The sequence below is a fragment of the Salvelinus alpinus genome, chromosome 11, assembly GCF_045679555.1.
Source record: "Salvelinus alpinus chromosome 11, SLU_Salpinus.1, whole genome shotgun sequence".
NCBI classification, from domain to species: domain Eukaryota; kingdom Metazoa; phylum Chordata; class Actinopteri; order Salmoniformes; family Salmonidae; genus Salvelinus; species Salvelinus alpinus.
In genome coordinates, this window is record NC_092096.1 from 38,619,742 (window position 1) to 38,638,899 (window position 19,158).

Sequence of the window (19,158 nt, forward strand, 5' to 3'; positions counted from 1 at the left end):
TTGTTCTCTCCGACACACCATACCATACCACCACATGCCAAACTGTGAGACATCAATTAAATCAATGGATGAAGACTGGTCTGGCACAGAGAGAAGGGACAGTAGGGAGGAAGGGAATATAGGGGAGGGTAAGGTTTCTTATTACTGAACTCCCAATGGAGAGGTTCCCCTTTCCACTGTCACTCTAGGCTTCCTTTTCATTTCTGAGTCTTATTGGTGGTCTGTAACAAATGACTTGGTAAACTGTATTTATTGATTTACTAGCTGAATCAGATCTTAAGTGAACTTGTCAGTCAAACGAGTTATGTGACAGACATGTAAAATCAGTCCAAAATGCTCCATTTAAACAGTGTCGGAGTCAGGGACTTCATGGGTTAAATTAAGGATTATTTTGTCATTGTCATAGTCATAGGTGAGTCATTGCATAGGATTATATAATGTGGCATTCAAAATCCTCCACCTCCATCTCCACATCCTCCTCCCTCAACTCATGAGGCCAGCAGCATACCACCCTGCATCCCACTGCTAGCTTGCCTCTGAAGCTAAGCAGGTCCTGGTCGGTCCCTGGATGGTGGAAGTCCTAGTCGAACCAGATACTGCTGGAATTGGTGTTGGAGGGCCAGTAGGAGGCACTCTTTCCTCTGGTCTAAAACAATATCCCAATGCCCCAGGGCAGTGATTGGGTACATTGCCCTGTGTAAGGTGCTGTCTTTCAGATGGGACATTAAACGGGTGCCCTGACTCTCTGTGGTCACTAAAGATCCCATGGCACTTATCGTAAGGGTGTTAACCCTGGTGTCCTGGTTAAATTCCCAAACTGGCCCTCATACCATCATGTCCACCTTATCATCCCCAGCTTCCAATTGGCTTGCATTCATCCCCCCTCCTCTCCCCTGTAACCATTCCCCAGGTTGTTGCTGTAAATGAGAATGTGTTCTCGGGCAACTTACCCGGTAAAATAAAGGGTGAATAAAAATTGAGATGCAGTACCATATTATGCAACTTACAACCTCTCTCCTGCCTGGTAAAAATTCCAGCAATGCAATGATGCATGCCTACCTAAGATACCCTGTCCTGACACCCTGCTGCTATCTGAAAACATGCAGAAGTGGTGACATTTGCTTCCTTGTATTTACATTAAAATGTCAGGGTGCTGCCAGTTGAAGTCGGAAGTTTACATAGACTTTAGCCAAATACATTTAAACTCAGTTTTTCCCAATTCCTGATATTTAATCCGAGTAAATATTCCCTGTCTTAGGTCAGTTAGGAACACCACTTTCTTTTAAGAACGTGAAATGTCAGAATAATAGTAGAGAGAATGATTTATTCAGCTTTGATTTCTTTCATCACATTCCCAGTGGGTCAGAAGTTTACATACACTCAATTAGTATTTGGTAGCATTGCCTTTAAATTGTTTAACTTGGGTCTAATGTTTCGGGTAGCCTTCCACAAGCTTCCCAAAATAAGTTGGGTGAATTTTGGCCCATTTCTCCTGACAGAGCTGGAGTCAGGCTTATAGGCATCCTTGCTCGCACGTGCTTTTTCAGTTCTTCCCACAAATTTTCTGTAGGATTGAGGTCAGGGCTTTGTGATGGCCACTCCAATACCTTGAATTTGTTATCCTTAAGCCATTTTGCCACAACTTTGGAAGTATGCTTGGCGTCATTGTCCTTTTGGAAGACCCATTTGTGACCAAGCTTTAACTTCCTGACTGATGTCTTGAGATCTTTCTTCAATGTATCCACATCATTTTCCTACGTTATGATGCCATCTATTTTGTGAAGTGCACCAGTCCCTCCTGCAGCAAAGCACCACCACAACATGATGCTGTGCTTCATGGTTGGGTAGGTGGTTGGGTAGGTGTTCTTCGGCTTGCAAGCCTTCCCCTTTTTCCTCCAAACATAACGATGGTCATTATGGCCAAACAGTTCTATTTTTGTTTCATCAGACCAGAGGACATTTCTCCAAAAAGTACGATCTTTGTCCCCATGTGCATTTCCAAACCGTAGTCTGGCTTTTTTTAGCAGTTTTGGAGCAGTGGCTTCTTCCTTGCTGAGCGGCCTTTCAGGTTATGTCGATATAGACATTTAACATTTACATTTAAGTCATTTAGCAGACGCTCTTATCCAGAGCAACTTACAAATTGGAAAGTTCATACATATTCATCCTGGTCCCCCCGTGGGAATTGAACCCACAACCCTGGCATTGCAAGTGCCATGCTCTACCAACTGAGCCACACGGGACCATATAGGACTCGTTTTACTGTGGATATAGATACTTTTGTACCTGTTTTCTCCAGCATCTTCACAGGGTCCTTTGCTATTGTTCTGGGATTGATTTGCACTTTTCGCACCAAAGTACGTTCATCTCTAGGAGACAGAACGAGTCTCCTTCCTGAGTGGTATGACGGATGCGTAGTCCCATAGTGTTTATACATGCGCACTATTGCTTGTACAGATGAGCGTGGTACCTTAAGGTGTTTGGAAATTGCTCCCAATGATGAACCAGACTTGTGGAGGTCTACAATTTTTTTCTGAGGTCTTGGCTGATTTCTTTTGATTTTCCCATGATGTCAAGAAAAGAGGCACTGAGTTTGAAATTAGGCCTTGAACTACATCCACAGGTACACCTCCAATTGACTCAAATTATGTCAATTAGCCTATCAGAAGCTTTTAAAGCCATGACAGCTGTTTAAAGGCACAGTCAACTTAGTGTATGTAAACTTCTGACCAACTGGAATTGTGATACAGTGAGTTATAAGTGAAATAATCGGTCTGTAAACAATTGTTGGAAAAATTACTTGTGTCATGTACATAGTAGATGTCCGAATCGACTTGCCAAAACTATAATTTGCTAACAAGAAATTTGTGGAGTGGTTGAAAAACGAGTTTTAATGACTCCAACCTAAGTGTATATACATTTCTGACTTCAACTCTATATAATTAAATACATGATTCCTCATGTCCTCTGGCTACAATGCATTCGGAAAGTATTCAGACCCCTTTAATTATTCCACATTTTGTTACGTTACAGCCATGTTCTAAATGGATTACATTGTTTTTCCCCCTCATAAATCTACACACAATACCCCAAAATGACAAAGCAAAAACAGATACTTTTTTTTATTTTAGCAAATGTATAAAATTTTAAAAACTGAAATATCACATTTACATAAGTATTCAGACCCTTTCCTCAGTACATTGTTGAGGCACCTTTGGCAGCAATTACAACATTGAGTCTTCTTGGGTATGACGCTACAAGCTTGGCACCTGTATCTGGGGAGTTTCTCCCATCCTTCTCTGCAGATCCTCTCAAGATCTGTCAGGTTGGATGGGGAGCTTCGCTGCACAGCTATTTTCAGGTCTCTCCAGAGATGTTCGATTGGGTTCAAGTCAGTGCTCTGGCTGGGCCACTCAAGGACATTCAGAGACTTGTCCTGAAGCCACTCCTGTGTTTTCTTGGCTGTGTGCTTAAGGTCGTTGTCATGTTGGAAGGTGAACATTCACCCCAGTCTGAGGTCCTGAGCACTCTGGAGCAGGTTTTCATCACGGATATCTCTGTACTTTGCCCTGTTCATCTTCCCTCGCTCCTAACTAGTCTCCCAGTCCCTGCCGCTGAAAAACATCCCCACAGCATGATTCTGCCACCACCATGCTTCACCTTAGGGATGGTGCCAGGTTTCCTCCAAACGTGATGTTTGCCATTCCGGCCAAAGAGTTCAATCTTGGTTTCAACAGACCAGAGAATCTTGTTTCTCATGGTCTGAGAGTCCTTTAGATTGCTTTTGGCAAACTCCAAGCGAGGGCTGTCATGTGCCTTTTACTGAGGAATGGCATGATTGGTGGAGTCCTGCAGAGATATTTGTCCTTCTGTAAGTTTCTCCCATCTCCACCACAGTGGAACCCTGGAGCTCAGAGTGACAATTGTGTTCCTGGTCACCTCCCTGACCAAGGCCCTTCTCCCCCGATTGCTCAGTTTGGCCGGGTGGCCCGCTCTAGGAAGAGTCTTGGTGGTTCCAAACTTCTCCCATTTAAGAATGATGGAGGCCACTGTCTTCTTGGGGACCTTCAATGCTGCATAAATGTTTTGGTAGCCTTCCCCAGATCTGTGCCTTCGCACAATCCTGTCTCGGAACTCTATGGGCAATTCTTTCGACCTCATGGCTTGGTTTTTGCCCTTACATGTACCTTCAAATGTGGGACCTTATATGGACCGGTGTGTGCATTTCCAAATCATGTCCAATCAATTTAATTTACCACAAGTGGACTCCAATCAAGTTGTAGAAATATCTCAAGGATGATCAATGGAAACAGGATGCACCTGAGATAATGTTATAGTCTCAAAGCAAAGGGTCTGAATACTTATGTAAGTTTGGTATTATATATACACTAGAATTCAATAGTTTGGGTTCACTTAGATATGTCCTTGTTTTTGTCCATTAATGTCAAATTGATCAGAAATACAGTGTAGACATTGTTAATGTTGTAAATGACTATTGTAGCTGTTAATGGAATATCTACATAGGCATACAGAGGCCCATTATCAGCAACCATCACTCCTGAGTTCCAATGGCACGGTATGTTAGCTAATCCAAGTTTAGCATTTCAAAAAGCTAATTGATCATTAGAAAACCCTTTAGCAATTATGTTAGCACAGCTGAAAACTGTTGTTCTGATTAAAACAGCGCAAACAGGCTTTAAATAGTATTGAAAGAGGAATGGGAGGCCCCGGTGCACAACTGAGCAAGAGGACAAGTACATTAGAGTGTCGTGTTTGACAAACAGATGCCTCACAAGTCCTCAACTGGCAGCTTCATTGAATAGAACCTGCAAAACACCAGTCTCAACGTCACCAGTGCAGAGGCGACTCCGGGATGCTTGCCTTCTAGGCAGAGTTGCAAAGAAAAAGCAATTTCTAAGACTGGCCAATAAAAATAAAAGATTAAGATGGGCAAAAGAACACAGACACTGGACAGAGAACTCTGCCTAGAAGGCCAGCATCCCAGAGTCGCCTCTTCACTGTTGACATTGAGACTGGTGTTTTGCAGTTATTATGTAATGAAGCTGCCAGTTGAGGACTTGTGAGGCGTCTGTTTCTCAAACTAGATACTCTAATGTACTTGTTCTCTTGCTCAGTTGTGCACCGGGGCCTCTCACTCCTCTTTCTTTTCTGGTTAGAGCCAGTTTGGGCTGTTCTGTGAAAGGAATAGTACCAAGTGTTGTACGAGATCTTCAGTTTCTTTGCGATTTCTCACATGGAATAGCCTTCACTGCTCAGAACAAGAATAGACTGACGAGTTTGGATTAGCTAACACAACATGCCATTGGAACACAGGAGTGATGGTTGCTGATAATGGGCCTCTGTACGCCTATATAAATATTCAATAAAAAATCTGCCGTTTCCAGCTACAATAGTCATTTACAACATTAACAATGTCGCCACTGTATTTCTGATGAATTTGATGTTATTTTAATGGACAAAAAAATTTGCTTTTCTTTCAAAAACAAGGACATTTCTAAGTGACCCCAAACTTTTGAACGGTAGTGTTTCTATCTTTTTTTATATACATTTGCAAACATTTCTAAAAAACTGTTTTCGCTTTGTCATTATGGGGTATTGTGTGTAGATTGATGAGGAAAACATGTATTTAATCAATTTTAGAATAAGGCTGTAACGTAACAAAATGTGGAAAATGGGAAGGGGTCTGAATACTTTCCGAATGCACTGTATATAGTGTCCTGCCTGCCTGCCTGTATATTTTAGGTATCTGTCATGCTGGGGAAGCTAAAAATAGCACTTATTTATTTCATTTGCAAAAAAAGACATGTTCATGTTTTGGTTCGTTAACATTCAATGCAAAGAGATGTGGAAATATGTCATTTTGACTGAGAACATTTCAAAAGATTGTAGCTACTAGCAACTGTATGAGCAAAATCATATTATTCTGGCATATTATAAGCAGTTAATGCAGTTCTTTTGAATTCATTATATCAGCAGCGTGTTTTTTATTCTGTAGCCTACCGTGCGTTTTGACCTTGGCAATTATAACAGCACAAAGGGAACATGGTCCCATCTTCCTTTGTATGCCTCTTCCTGCTTCCTTGCATATATTTCAATAAAAAAATACTTTCCACAATAGACTTCCAATTCCAAACCTCTGATATATTAAAGCTAACAACATGAACAAAATAACCGAAGGCTACAAGACATAAAATACATGTTTTCTAGACATAAAAGACATGTTAGCTAACCAATTTGCTATTTTGTGTTGTGGAAATGAATATAATGATATTCACAAAATGCTATTGAACATGGACAAATATAGCCTTGGTCACGATCACAAACTCATTGATCAGGAAGCGTAAGATATATTGCATTTGTGCATTAATTTGCCATTCCGGAAGAATACCACAGCCTATGATAGGCTGCCTATCACATTCCCATTCCGGAAGAATACCATGCCCTGGCCTATCACACGCCACATGAATTCAGTTGGGTGGATGTGGATTATTTGGGCTGTAGTCAGAGCTCAGAGCCCTGACAGCCCCTTTAGCCCTGTCGGCACAAGACTAACAGTAAAAGTCTTTCTCACTTGGCACGCATTAATATATCTTTCCACCATGTGGTACAGAGATGCCATAGAGAGAGAGACCATTTGCCACCGGTTGACCTGCCTTTCTACTGACAGTGAGGAGAGGAGCCTGGTCGAGTCGTAACCTAAGGACCCTGCTGCCTGCCACACACCCACACACAAACAGCGCTTGTTTGCCCCTAGCCTCAGGCCAGACATGAGAGAAAAGGCATGGCATTTTGTGCATAGAATGTATATTCAAAGCTTTACCAATGTGAAATCCAGGGTTATTTGGGGTTAAAAATAAATACAAATAAAAAATGAAATCAAAACAATTGGAGAATGTGTGCAAATGAAAACAAACTAATTGTCTTAAAAGCTGTAAAAAACAGCTCCCTATACATTTATAAACGACATTAATGCAGGTCAAAATATAAACCACATAGCAATACTGCAGTGGGCAACACTAAGATTTGTAACTAGCGCTTCGCCATAAGGTGAACGAATGTTTAGCAGGGTTGTATTTTATCCAGTGGTCATGACATGAAGCATGACAACAAGAATAACAGCAGGCTAATAGGAGGAAACAATAAGGGTTTGACCTCAGCCTTACCCTAAACCTAGACTATAGTGCCATCTATTGAAGAACTCAACTATAAATCACACTATCTATTGAAACGGGATAATATCACCCATATATTAACGTTATATACAGTATAAATGTATTTATCTTCTGTTATTTTTAGTTGGTAAATTACAAAAAATATATAATAAATATAATTGGTTCAATTGGATAGGTCTATCACTTGTTGCCATTAACAAGTAGGAAAGTATTGCTGGTGACAATCAGACCATGGAATTGTTCACATTCATCGAATAGATAGATATTCATATTATCGAATCGATTTGTATGTTTTGGCTTGGGGTCAAATCCAGCAGGTTTGACCCCCATGGAAAAGTTGATTAAGCATGAGAGCCAAAGACGCATTCTGCACGAGGCTCTTATCTGATGTCATCTAGGGCTATGAGACTTGATATATGAAAGACAGTGAGTGGGCTACAGTATAGACAGGCGACATGAAAACAGAGCTATGTAATATGACAACGCCATTATATAATGGTCTGGAATCATTTACATAAACAATTACCTTCTTTGAGCAAGCGTGAGTGGATGAGAAGAATAACAAAACAACAGATTGCCGCTCCCGCTAAAGCCCACGCAACTCTAAGAAGCTGCATCCTGGCTGGCGAGTGGCGACGGCTTATTAACACCGGAGGAGAGAGGCCAGCAGTCTTCAGAGACACACACAGCCTTCCATTCTGCTCCCATCCAGCGCAATGCTTCTCACCCCCCAGAAATAAGAGAAAACAGTCTACAACACGTGTGGAATGCACAAAATAAATCCCCCTTTAGAAATTGCTGGGGCGAATAAAAATACAAGTCAATCCGTCAGCTGAAGGGGAAAAATAGAAATAGATGATCATGGCCGTGGAAACGGACTCAGTGCTGGGTCAAAATTGAAGTGTTTGGTGCCTCAGTATGAAGCGGGGCTGTTAAACCCCCATCGTTTGAAGTGCTGACATCCCCACTGCCACTTCAGCCCGCGTCCGTGACTCGGTCACCGCAGGCTCACCAGCAGCTTTCTATTCGCCCCCTCTCTCTGACTGCTGTGCGCGGATACGGTAATTCGGTGCGCTGATCACCACTCTCCTCCAGTACATGTTCCACACAACTCCCGCGCAGGAATAGACTCAGAGGCAGGCAGCACGTCTATGTCGCTATGCAATAGGGTATATATCCGTTCAGTTTCAGCCAGATAGCACGCTTGACATTTTACGCACAGGGATAGCTCATCATCTGTGGATACCTCTCGTCTTAGTTGTTCTCCATGTAGATCATGAAAGATGCTCGCATCTCTTTCGATTTGGAAGCGATACCTCCCGACCTTTAACGGATAAAAAAAAAACTAAAAACAAACGCGCAATAGACCGTATCCGGTTTAGTTTCTTGATCTACTTCTGGATTTCGATACATTTGTCCGTTAGTGATGATGATGACACAGTATATATCGGCATCACCATCCCTGATCTCAGTGCCGGTTCTTCGGGCTTGCCGCTTTCTTCGTCAGGCGGCCGCATATAAAGTCTACAGACGCGACTTTCTCTCTCCCTGCTCTGTGCGCTCCCGGTGAGTGACGTCACAACAACTCCCCAGAAATATGTTTCTTCGGGCGATTTCACAGAGGCAGTGTGAGGAGAGGAGAAGAGGCGTGCGCGTGGAGGGGATTGAGGAGGAACGGGATGATTAAAAACACTGCATTGTTCGTTGTAAACTCGCTAATTACATTGTCCCTATTCTGCATTTGGAGAATTACAGTTGTAATACCTTAGGGCATGTCCAATGGAATGTCAATGCATTTTTTCTTTGTTTTTCTATTACAAATATAGCCTAGCACCCAGCGTGTGCCTTTAGTAGCCTATATACATTATATTTCAAAGACAGATTTGCACAGATTCTTTCAAGTTAAAAGTATTTTTCAATACAAGAATATGGGCATATGGGCCAATCACATGCAATATCTCCTGCAAAACAGTGTCCATTCCATTTCCAAAACCCTTGATGGGTCTGTGGCAATTCTCATATTCTGCAGCCAATCCATCTATAGAGACTATAAACAAGTGACACCACTGATATACTGTACATAGGGATTGAACTTCATCCAAACAAACAGTTTGCAGTGTCAATAACTTGGCTCCTGCAGCTATTTCACCACTAATTAATGGTGTGGGTGGGGGGTGGAGGAGGTGTTAACAACAAGGGCATCCATGTTTGATGCTGCCTTTGCAGAGAGAGAGAGAGAGAGAGAGGGGAAGAGAGAGAGGGGGAGAGAGAAAGAGCTCTCTCCTCCCAGCGTCTTCCATTCTCAGGCTGTAATCTATCAATCAGTGGGACAGCAATTAACGGAGACCTGTCCACAAGGTGTCTGCCAAGGGGGCGGGGTGTGTGCGTGTGTCAGGGGGGGTGGAGGGCTGGGGGAAAGTGGCTTACATCAAATATGGTGAACCCTGTCATTGCCGGTCACTAAAATACTTCAGATTTGTTATTTATAGGACAAGGGTAGAAAGGGCAACAAGCTCTCACAGTCTCACAGCAGAATTTGATGTTCATCCACGTTCTCCAAACGTCAAATTTCGAAGTTGCTCCAAAGGACAATTTTCTAAGTGTTTTGTTGCTTCTGCTGCTCTGTATCATTCCATTTCTCCAAACGTCAAACTTTGAAGTTACGGGTTAAGCTTAGGCACACATTCCAAATGGTTAAGGTAAGGGTTAAGATTTGGGATAGGGTTAAAACATCATATTTAGGCGCTCATTCCAAATGGTTTAAGGTAAGGGTTAAGATTTGGGATAGGGTGGAAACTAAAACTTAAAAAACTGTGTGCATAACTGGAATTGAAGACACAACCTTCTGATCCAGAGTCATGGGATTACACCCATCCACAATGCCCTAGCAAAACCCAAGCCTACTTGATGGTAATAGCGCTCACTGTTGCCCCTAGTGGCCTGTTTTGAAGGCATTTTCCGACGTCCTCAGGCCATGGATAGACGTCCAATTTTGATATCAATCTTGAATGACCTGGCTGAGAAATGGCCATTAACCACAGACTATAGTTTCAGATTACCCTATAACCCCCAAGCCTAATCCTATTAACCTATTAAGGGAATGATAAATAACTGACCCTGCATCAGTGCTTAGGGGCAACACGCCAAACATCCATGAGCTGCACAGTAGCCTCAAGCACACATAATATAGGCCTTCACTTTACAGTATTTCTTAATCAAAAGTCCAGAGAGGCTTATTACACTGTTGTACAATCTTATAAACTGAAAGTCCAGGTTTCTGCAGCAAACGCATGAGTAAGAGTACAGCTACAAAGCCTTGTTACAGTGTCCAGTTTTGTACAGAAACAAGAGTAAGAGTCCTACGGAGAGCCTTATTTGAGTGTTATACTGTCTGTAGCCTGCATCCTTGTTCCACCTGCCTTCCCTCCTTTCTCTCCTCTCTGTGTCTCCCTACCCGGAGCTAAGCGAAGCATTGCTTGCTTTGTCCTCTGTTCTGTTCAGGTCGTCGGCCAAACCATGGCCCATGCCATTAAAAGCCATATAACTAACAGCAGCAAAACGTTTATATTCACTGTATTCCCCATTATCTTCTACATGGACAATACTCTATAAAGATGAGATGATCAAAATTAGGCCATATTGTCCAATTCTGCTTTTGTCTCAATTCTTGTTAGAAGTCCACTGCAGGAGAATCGCTCTACGGAATTCAGAGGAGCAGTTTGACTAATTGAAACAGAAATAAGAGTTGAACCATTTTGATTTTTTTTTTCAAAACTGGAAATCAAATGATCCTCCGAATCAAATCACATTGTATTGGTCGGATACACACATATGCTATTGTAGATGTTTTCATCTTTAAAACAGTAGATTAATCAAATGCATTATTATTTAAATATTGAAAAAATGTGGGCTACAGATAAAATACTGTAGAACAATTTTAAGCCATATGGCATAAAGTATTACAAACCCTAGAAATATCCAGAGGATAAAAAACGTGATTCTTGTTTTATTATGAGAACAAACAAGATGGGTATGGATACTGTGGGAACATATAGGTTTGAGCAAGTATGATGTCATTAATGTTTGTTGAAATGTATGTACGTCAGAGTTTGAGTTTTTTTGTCTTTATTCATCTTTTTTCTTTATGTTGAAGATTGGGCATTACGTCCCAGCCAATGTCATGTCTAGTTTAATGGATCCATGTCTGTGAAATGTTAAGTTGTCTATTGTCAAAGAATTTGACCAAAGAAAACAGTGAAAAGCAGTCTACTGCTTGATCTGTCGAGGTTTCTTTGAACAATTCCAGTGAAACATTTGTCTACCAAACCATTTAAAGGTACTGTTCAATAGCTCCACTGAAACCAATATATTAATTATGAAATATACAGTACACTAAGGCTCTCCAAGGATTTTACTTTGGCCAGAAGAAATTCATATTTTCAAGACACACAATAGAAAAAGATACTTAAATCCAAAATGTGCACCCAACTGAGAAACATGGTTGGACGGTCCCTAACATTGAATGAGTTGGTGTCATATGATGAAATCTTTTAATTTCTTCCTTGGATTGATCGTTTTTGCAGTAATTGGAAGTAAGACCTGTACTCTAGGTTATATTGATTTGAGGTATGTAGTTAGTTCATAATCTTCCAAACAGCTCAATCAAGTCTCAAAGTATTAAAACCCCATAGAGTCGATTGAAGCACCGGTGTGTCATTCTAAATTACATAACAAAAAAATCCCCATCAAAATCTGTCAGTTTAAACTAGATATCTGTTTTTGCATTGGATGCGTCTCAATCCACCGCACCACCAATGTCGCACTTAGGCCTCTGTGGTGAAAGGTGGCAGAACTAAAGTGGTGTTTGTCAGAAAAAGGGGTTAAACATGTGTAAAAAAAAATATATAAATATATATAAAAATATACATAATATAAATATATATATTTTTTTATATAAAAATTACAAGATCACTGCAAAAGTATTAGTTTCTCTGGTTTTACTATTTATAGGTGTGTTCGGGTAAAATTAACATTTTTGTTTTATTCTATAAACTACTGACAACATTTCTCCCAAATACCAAATAAAAATATTGTCATTTAGAGCATTTATTTGCAGAAAATGACAACTGGTCAAAATAACCAAAAATAATTCTGTGTTGTCAGACCTCGAATAATGCAAAGAAAATAAGTTCATATTCATTTTTAAACAACACAATACTAATGTTTTTAACTTAAGAAGAGTTCAGAAATCAATATTTGGTGGAATAACCCTGATTTTCAATCACAGCTTTCATGCGTCTTGTCATGCTCTCCACCAGTCATTGATGTTGGGTGACTTCATGCCACTCCTGGTGCAGAAATTCAAGCAGCTCGGCTTTGTTTGATGGCCTGTGACCATCCATCTTCCTCTTGATCACATTCCAGAGGTTTTCAATGGGGTTCAGGTCTGGAGATTGGGCTGGCCATGACAGGGCCATGATCTGGTGGTCCTCCATCCACACCTTGATTGACCTGGCTGTGTGGCATGGAGCATTGTCCCGCTGGAAAAACCAATCCTCAGAGTTGGGGAACATTGTCAGAGCAGAAGGAAGCAAGTTTTCTTCCAGGACAACCATGTACGTGGCTTGATTCATGTGTCCCTCACAAAGACAAATCTGACCGATTCCAGCCTTGCTGAAGCACCCACAGATCATCACCAAATTTCACAGTGGGTGTGAGACCTGGAGAGGCCTACAAGCCAGTGTCTTGCACCCACTGTGAAATTTGGTGGAGGCTTGATGATGATCTGGGGGCGCTTCAGCAAGGCTGGAATCAGGCAGATTTCTCTTTTTTGCCATTTTATGAATGTATTATTATTCAATGCATTTCTCTGAACTATAGTATTAAAGGCCGAATTCAATATTTTATCAAATAATCTATTTATATATATTTTTTTGTATACCTAAAGGGGTCCTAAAATGCTAAATCAAATTACTAAATGATCCATAGGATGACCATCTTAAATCAATTACATATGTCAGCGTAGCACCCCCCCAATCGCTCAGACATACAACAGTAGCCTATACACTTCCTCAAGTCTCTGAATACATATAGTTAAGTATAGCATAGATTGCAGTCCATGATACTTAATAGAAACATATCAGCACCAACACTCAAGCAAGACAGCTCCCTAATTAAACCTGAGAAGAACCTACAGATACACTGAGGAATTAATTTTACCTGCAACCACCAACCCCCCCCCCCCCTCTCTCTCTCTCTCTCGCTCTATACTTTCTCCCTCTCTCCCCCTCTCCTGCATCCCCTTCCCCCTCTCTCTCCCCCTCTCTTCGTCAGTATAAGCCACTCAGGACTCACCTGCTCTAATCCCATTCATCAGCCGTTTAAGTGGCGTACGTCGGTGTGTTATGAGGCTGATTATGTTTGTTTGCTCTTGAATATTCATCAGTTTCTCAAAATTTTACAGCCAGGAAGACACCTCATTAACTACACAAATCTGATTGCGCAGGGTTGAAAAGGCCTACTTATTTCAAATAATTTGCAGTGAATTAAATATGTACTGCTTCAATGGTATTTTAATGATTTCCACCCTGAATGGTATTGTTATAATAATACATTTTCTATAGAAAATAATAACATCAAGTGTAACCAATATAAATATACCAATATATACCAATATACACTCACTTTGAGGGCCCACTTATTTCTCCACATTGGCACACATACACTGAGTATACAAAACATGCTTTTTCCATGGCATAGACTGACCAGATGAATCCAGGTGAACGCTATGATCGCTTATTGACGTCACTTCTTAAGTCCACTTCAATCAGTGTAGATTAAGGGGAGGAGAGATGTTAATGAAGGATTTTTTAAGCCTTAAGACAATCGAGACATGGATTGTGCATGTGTGCCATTCAGAGGGTGAATGGACAAGACAAAATATTTAAGTGCTTTTGAACGGGGTATGGTGCCAGGTGCAGCAGTTTGTGTCAAGAACTGCAACACTGCTGGGTTTGTCACACTTAAAAGTTTCCAGTGTGTATCAAGAATGGTCAACCACCCAAAGAACATCCAGCCAATTGCGACACCTGGTAGAGTCCATGCCCCAACGAATTGAGGCTCTTCTGAGGGCAAAAAAAACACAACTCAAAATTCAAAAACTCAATATTAGGAAGGGGTTCTTAATGTTTTGTAGTGTATATATATTGTGCCAAGCAACACAAAAGGAGCATAAACTAAAAGCCCTTTATAAAACAGATGGAATTCAATGTTGCCCGAAAATCAAAGGTTGTTTACCTAGTGTTGTCATAGCCACAAGGGAAATACAATAATAGAATACTAAGGACTCATCCTTATAAAGTAAAATTAGAACAATATGTTCACAGTGAGCACCACATATGGCCACAACAGTCTCTGAAACCTGGACTTGAGGAACAACAATAGCACCGTAGATACAAACAGAATAATCAGTGTGGTCTAGGGTTTGATCTCCCTTCCAAGTATTATTACTGGCAATTTTTACAAATCTCATTCTTTTTTTATACTAGAATGGGAAAGAAAGAATCCGATCTTTGCAAATAGCCTATATTCCCAAGCAAGGGTAATATTGTTTCATACCAATCCCTTTCATATCTAAAACAGTGGTTGCAGGCAAACCTTGGGCAGTCAGCCTATAGGCTAGTGTAGGACACTGTTTTTATTGAAATAAATTCCTTTTATCTTTTTATAGATTCTCTTTGATATTCTTTAATCATCTTCCAAGTTTTTGGGAAAAGTTGATTTGTTATTCAATATGTCGCATAAATATTCCAACATATCCAATGTTTTCCCTTGTTGGTACGATACATCTAGTACTGTCACGTTCCTGACCTTATTTTCCCTTGTTTTGTATTTATTTAGTATGGTCAGGGCGTGAGTTGGGGTGGGTTGTCTATGTGTGTTTTCTATGTTGGAATTTTGGGTTCGGCCTGGTATGATTCTCAATCAGAGGCAGCTGTCAATCGTTGTCCCTGATTGAGAATCATACTTAGGCAGCCGGGGTTTCACGTTTGGTTGGTGGGTGTTTGTTCCTGTGTCAGTGTTTCGCCACACGGGACTGTTACGGTATGTTCGTTTGTTGTTTTGTATCGTGTATTGTTTTCATGTATATTAAATATCATGGAAACTTACCACTCTGCACATTGGTCCTCCGATCCTTCTCGCCTCTCCTCGTCCGATGAGGAGGACGAAATAGACTGTCGTTACAAGTACAGGTATACCTTTAAAAAAAGGTATCTGGTGTGACCACCATTTGCCTCATGCAGCGCGACACATATCCTTTGCATAGAGTTGATCAGGCTGTTGATTGTGGCCTGTGGAATGTTGTCATACTCCTCTTCAATGGCTGTAAAAGTGGCTGGATATTGGCGGGAACTGGAACACACGTCAATCCAGAGCATCCTAAATGTGCTCAATGGGTGAAATGTCTGGTGAGTATGCAGGCCATGGAAGAACTGGGACATTTTTAGCTTCCAGGAATTGTGTACAAATCCTTCCGACATGGGGCCGTGCACTTGCATGCTGAAACATGAGGTGATGGATGCGGATGAATGGCACAAACATGGGCCCCAGGACCTCGTCACGGTATCTCTGTGCATTCAAATTGCCATCGATAAAATGTCATTGTGTTCGTTGTCCATAGTTCACGCCTGCCCATACCATAACCCCACTGCCACCATGGGGCACTCTGTTCACAATGTTGACATCAGCAAACCGCTTGCCCACACAACGCTATCTGTCCGGTACAGTTTAAACCTGGATTAATCCGTGAAGAGCACACTTTTCCAGTATGCCAGTGGCCATCGAAGGTGGGCATTTTCCACCTGAAGTTGGTTACGAAGCCGAACTACATTCAGGTCAAGAACCTGGTGAGGACACAGAGCACGCTGATGAGCTTCCCTGAGAATTTTTTTAATATTTTGTGCAGAAATTCTTCAGCTGTGCAAACCCACAGTTTCATCGGCTGTCTGGGTGGCTGGTCCTGAAGGTGAAGAAGCCGGATGCGGAGGTCCTGGGCTGTCATGGCTACATGTGGTTTGCGGTTGTGAGGCCGGTTGGACATACTGCCAAATTCTCCAAAACGACGTCGGATGAGGCTTATGGTAGAGACATGAACATGCAAATGTCTGGCAACAGCTCTGGTGGATATTCCTGCAGTCAGCATCCCAATTGCACGCTCCCTCAACTTGTGACATCTGTGACATTGTGTTGTGTGACAAAACTGCACATTTCAGAGTTTTATTGTTCCTAGCACAAGGTACTTGAGAGTATTTTAACTTTTTGTACTGTTTGTTGGTTTGGCAATGCCACTGTCAGCCAGAGAAATATGTTGAGAAGGATTATTACCACAGCAAGCAAGGTACTTGGAGTCAAACAGACAGGCCTGGATGAGATCTTTAAGGTCAGGGCCCTCCGTAAGGCTCACAAAATCATTTTAGACCCAAGCCTAAATAGCTCAGGCTAATGTTCCTATCGACTCCATAAGGCCAGCAGGCTAGTCTTTAAAAAAAAAAAATGTTTTATTTCTTTATTTTATTATAATTATAATTATTTTATTTTTTATTGGTATGTAACTGTTATGAAAGTTGTATTGTCAATTTTGTTTTGTATTTAAACGGCACTTTAAATGTGTACATGACACTGCAACAAAATGTCCCCATGAGGACAATAAAGTCAGTAAGTAAGTAAGTAAGTATACCTGTGTAATGATCACGCTGTTTAATCATCTTCTTGATATGCCACACCTGACAGGTGGATGGATTATCTTGGCCAAAGGAGAAATGCTGACTAACAGGGATGCAAACATATGGAACATTTCTGGGATATTTTATCTCAGCTCATGAAACATGGGACCAACACTTTTACATGTTGCGTTTATATTTTGGTTCAGTGTGTCTATGTTTGCTCACGTGTTTGTTCCTAAGCTTATATGCCCTTGACAATTTACATCACAGCTTTGCAAATGTCTGTAAATAATCTATGGTGTTTATACATACATACAGCATATGAGCTACTTATAAACCATTCATATAAACCATTAAAAATGTATATATATATATATATAAATAAATACATTTGATATGCCCATTATTTTTAGTATCAATATAAGTTAATAAACTGAACCCTACAGCACAGGCTATTTATAATGTAGGTACATCAGCCAATGAAAGAACAAAGTGTAGTTTGTTCACACCCTTTTCCGACCTGACAACAGACTATGTACTATGTACTATTCTGAGACAATGGCTGTTATAATTCTGAAATGTGTTGGTTTTTAAACACCTCTGTTTTTTTGTTCTCTGAGAGTATCTGAATAACTCTTGCACGTTACAATGCTAAAGTCGAAACCTGGACAGGTACGGATCCTGTTCCCCAATGCTGAAGGACCAGGAATGGCTATTAGAATATAGACTATTCATTTCAAAACCACTGAAGCACAGGATGAGATAATAGGGAAAATCTATACCATCCCTTGTAACGAACAAACCCTCTTGTCTCTGTTCTCGGAAAGCAGGATGCAGGACAGCTTGTGAAGGAGGAGAGGATGAGGGGACGAAAGGAGGAGAGAAAGGGTTGAGAGGAAACAGGTGAGCACAGCGGGTGTGTGACGGAAGAGAGGAGGAGAGGAGGAGTGGAGAGTATCAGTATGCATCTCAGAAGACGTCGAGGAAAGAACGAGAGAACGAGTGAGTGGAGGTACTGATGTTGGCGATAAAAACCACTCCTCGTCTACCGGTAGTCTTTCCCCGATACAAATGTATTAGCACTACGTGAGTTCGGATGGACCACCTTGGGAAAGACGAGCGTATGCACGGCAACAGTGTAAAATGCCGGGTAAAGATACTTTATAATAAAACAGCCTTTAAGAACCAAAAAATACCTCGTTTCTATACAGTACCCTTACATAATACATGGAAAACGTTGAATATGCATGTGTGTGTTTGCACGTGTGTGTGTGTGTGTCACTGTCTGTAGAAATGGATGTAGAGGAGAAGAGAAGATGCTACGAATGAGACAATACAGTTAAAAACTCACAGACTGAATGTGTGGCCTCCACTATCAACAGCCTATAGAGAGATAATACAAAGAGAAGAGATCAGCAGGCTAACAAGCTCTATGAAATGATACCAGCCATCCTAAGATTGCTGTAACCTTGACTTCACCTTTAGATGCCTCGAGGTGATGGGGGAAAAATAAAATTATGAAAGAAAGAAAAATGTGATTATCAGACGGAGAGAGTGAAAGTGTTATGCTGATGAATGAGGACCCAAAAGCGACTTAAGAGAAACAGAGTCTTTAATCCAGTCTTAAACAAACAATGATACTCCTGGATATTATCATAGGAAAATCCAAAACAGGAAACTGAAATCCTCTCGTCAGTAGAGAGGAACGACTGGAGACGCGACCACAGACTGCAGGTCGCTTCAGGAAGGCACAGGCCGTAGCTGACATAGACACCTGCTCACACGCAGCATCTGAAGAAGGCAAAAACACGACAGGGCAGAACAAGGACAGAACAGCAAACATCAAACAAGAATCCGACAAGGACAGAAGCGGAAAACAGAGCGAGAAATAGGGACTCTAATCAGAGGGCAAAATAGGGGACAGGTGTGAAAGAGTAAATGAGGTGGTTAGGAGAATGAGAAACAGCTGGGAGCAGGAACGGAACGATAGAGAGAGAGAGCGAGAGAGGGAGAGAGGGAGGGGGAGAGAGAGGGTTAGAAAGAGGGAAAGAACCTAATAAGACCAGCAGAGGGAAGCACAGGGACAAGACATGATGATCAATGACAAAACATGACAGTACCCCCCCACTCACCGAGCGCCTCCTGGCGCACTCGAGGAGGAACCCTGGCGGCAACGAAGGAAATCATCAATCAACGAACGGTCCAGCACGTCCCGAGATGGAACCCAACTCCTCTCCTCAGGA

General features: G+C 41.4%; 1 protein-coding gene and 1 non-coding gene across 3 annotated transcripts in view; both read right to left on the bottom strand.

The window, feature by feature from the left end:
* LOC139534113 (chemokine-like protein TAFA-5) overlaps nt 1-19,158 on the bottom strand; it is a 208,387-nt gene that overhangs the window by 145,225 nt on the left and 44,004 nt on the right. Inside the window, exon 1 of one of the 2 annotated variants that reach the window (XM_071332880.1) lies at nt 7,720-8,719. The exons of the other annotated variant lie outside the window; for it this stretch is intronic. Coding sequence (XP_071188981.1) covers nt 7,720-7,810 — 91 coding nt within the window. The 5' untranslated portion in view covers nt 7,811-8,719. Of the gene's footprint in view, nt 1-7,719; nt 8,720-19,158 lie in introns of those variants that run through there. 2 annotated transcript variants of the gene reach the window in all.
* trnaa-ugc (transfer RNA alanine (anticodon UGC)) lies at nt 2,169-2,245 on the bottom strand. The gene has a single exon. It is a non-coding gene; the product is annotated as a tRNA-Ala (tRNA).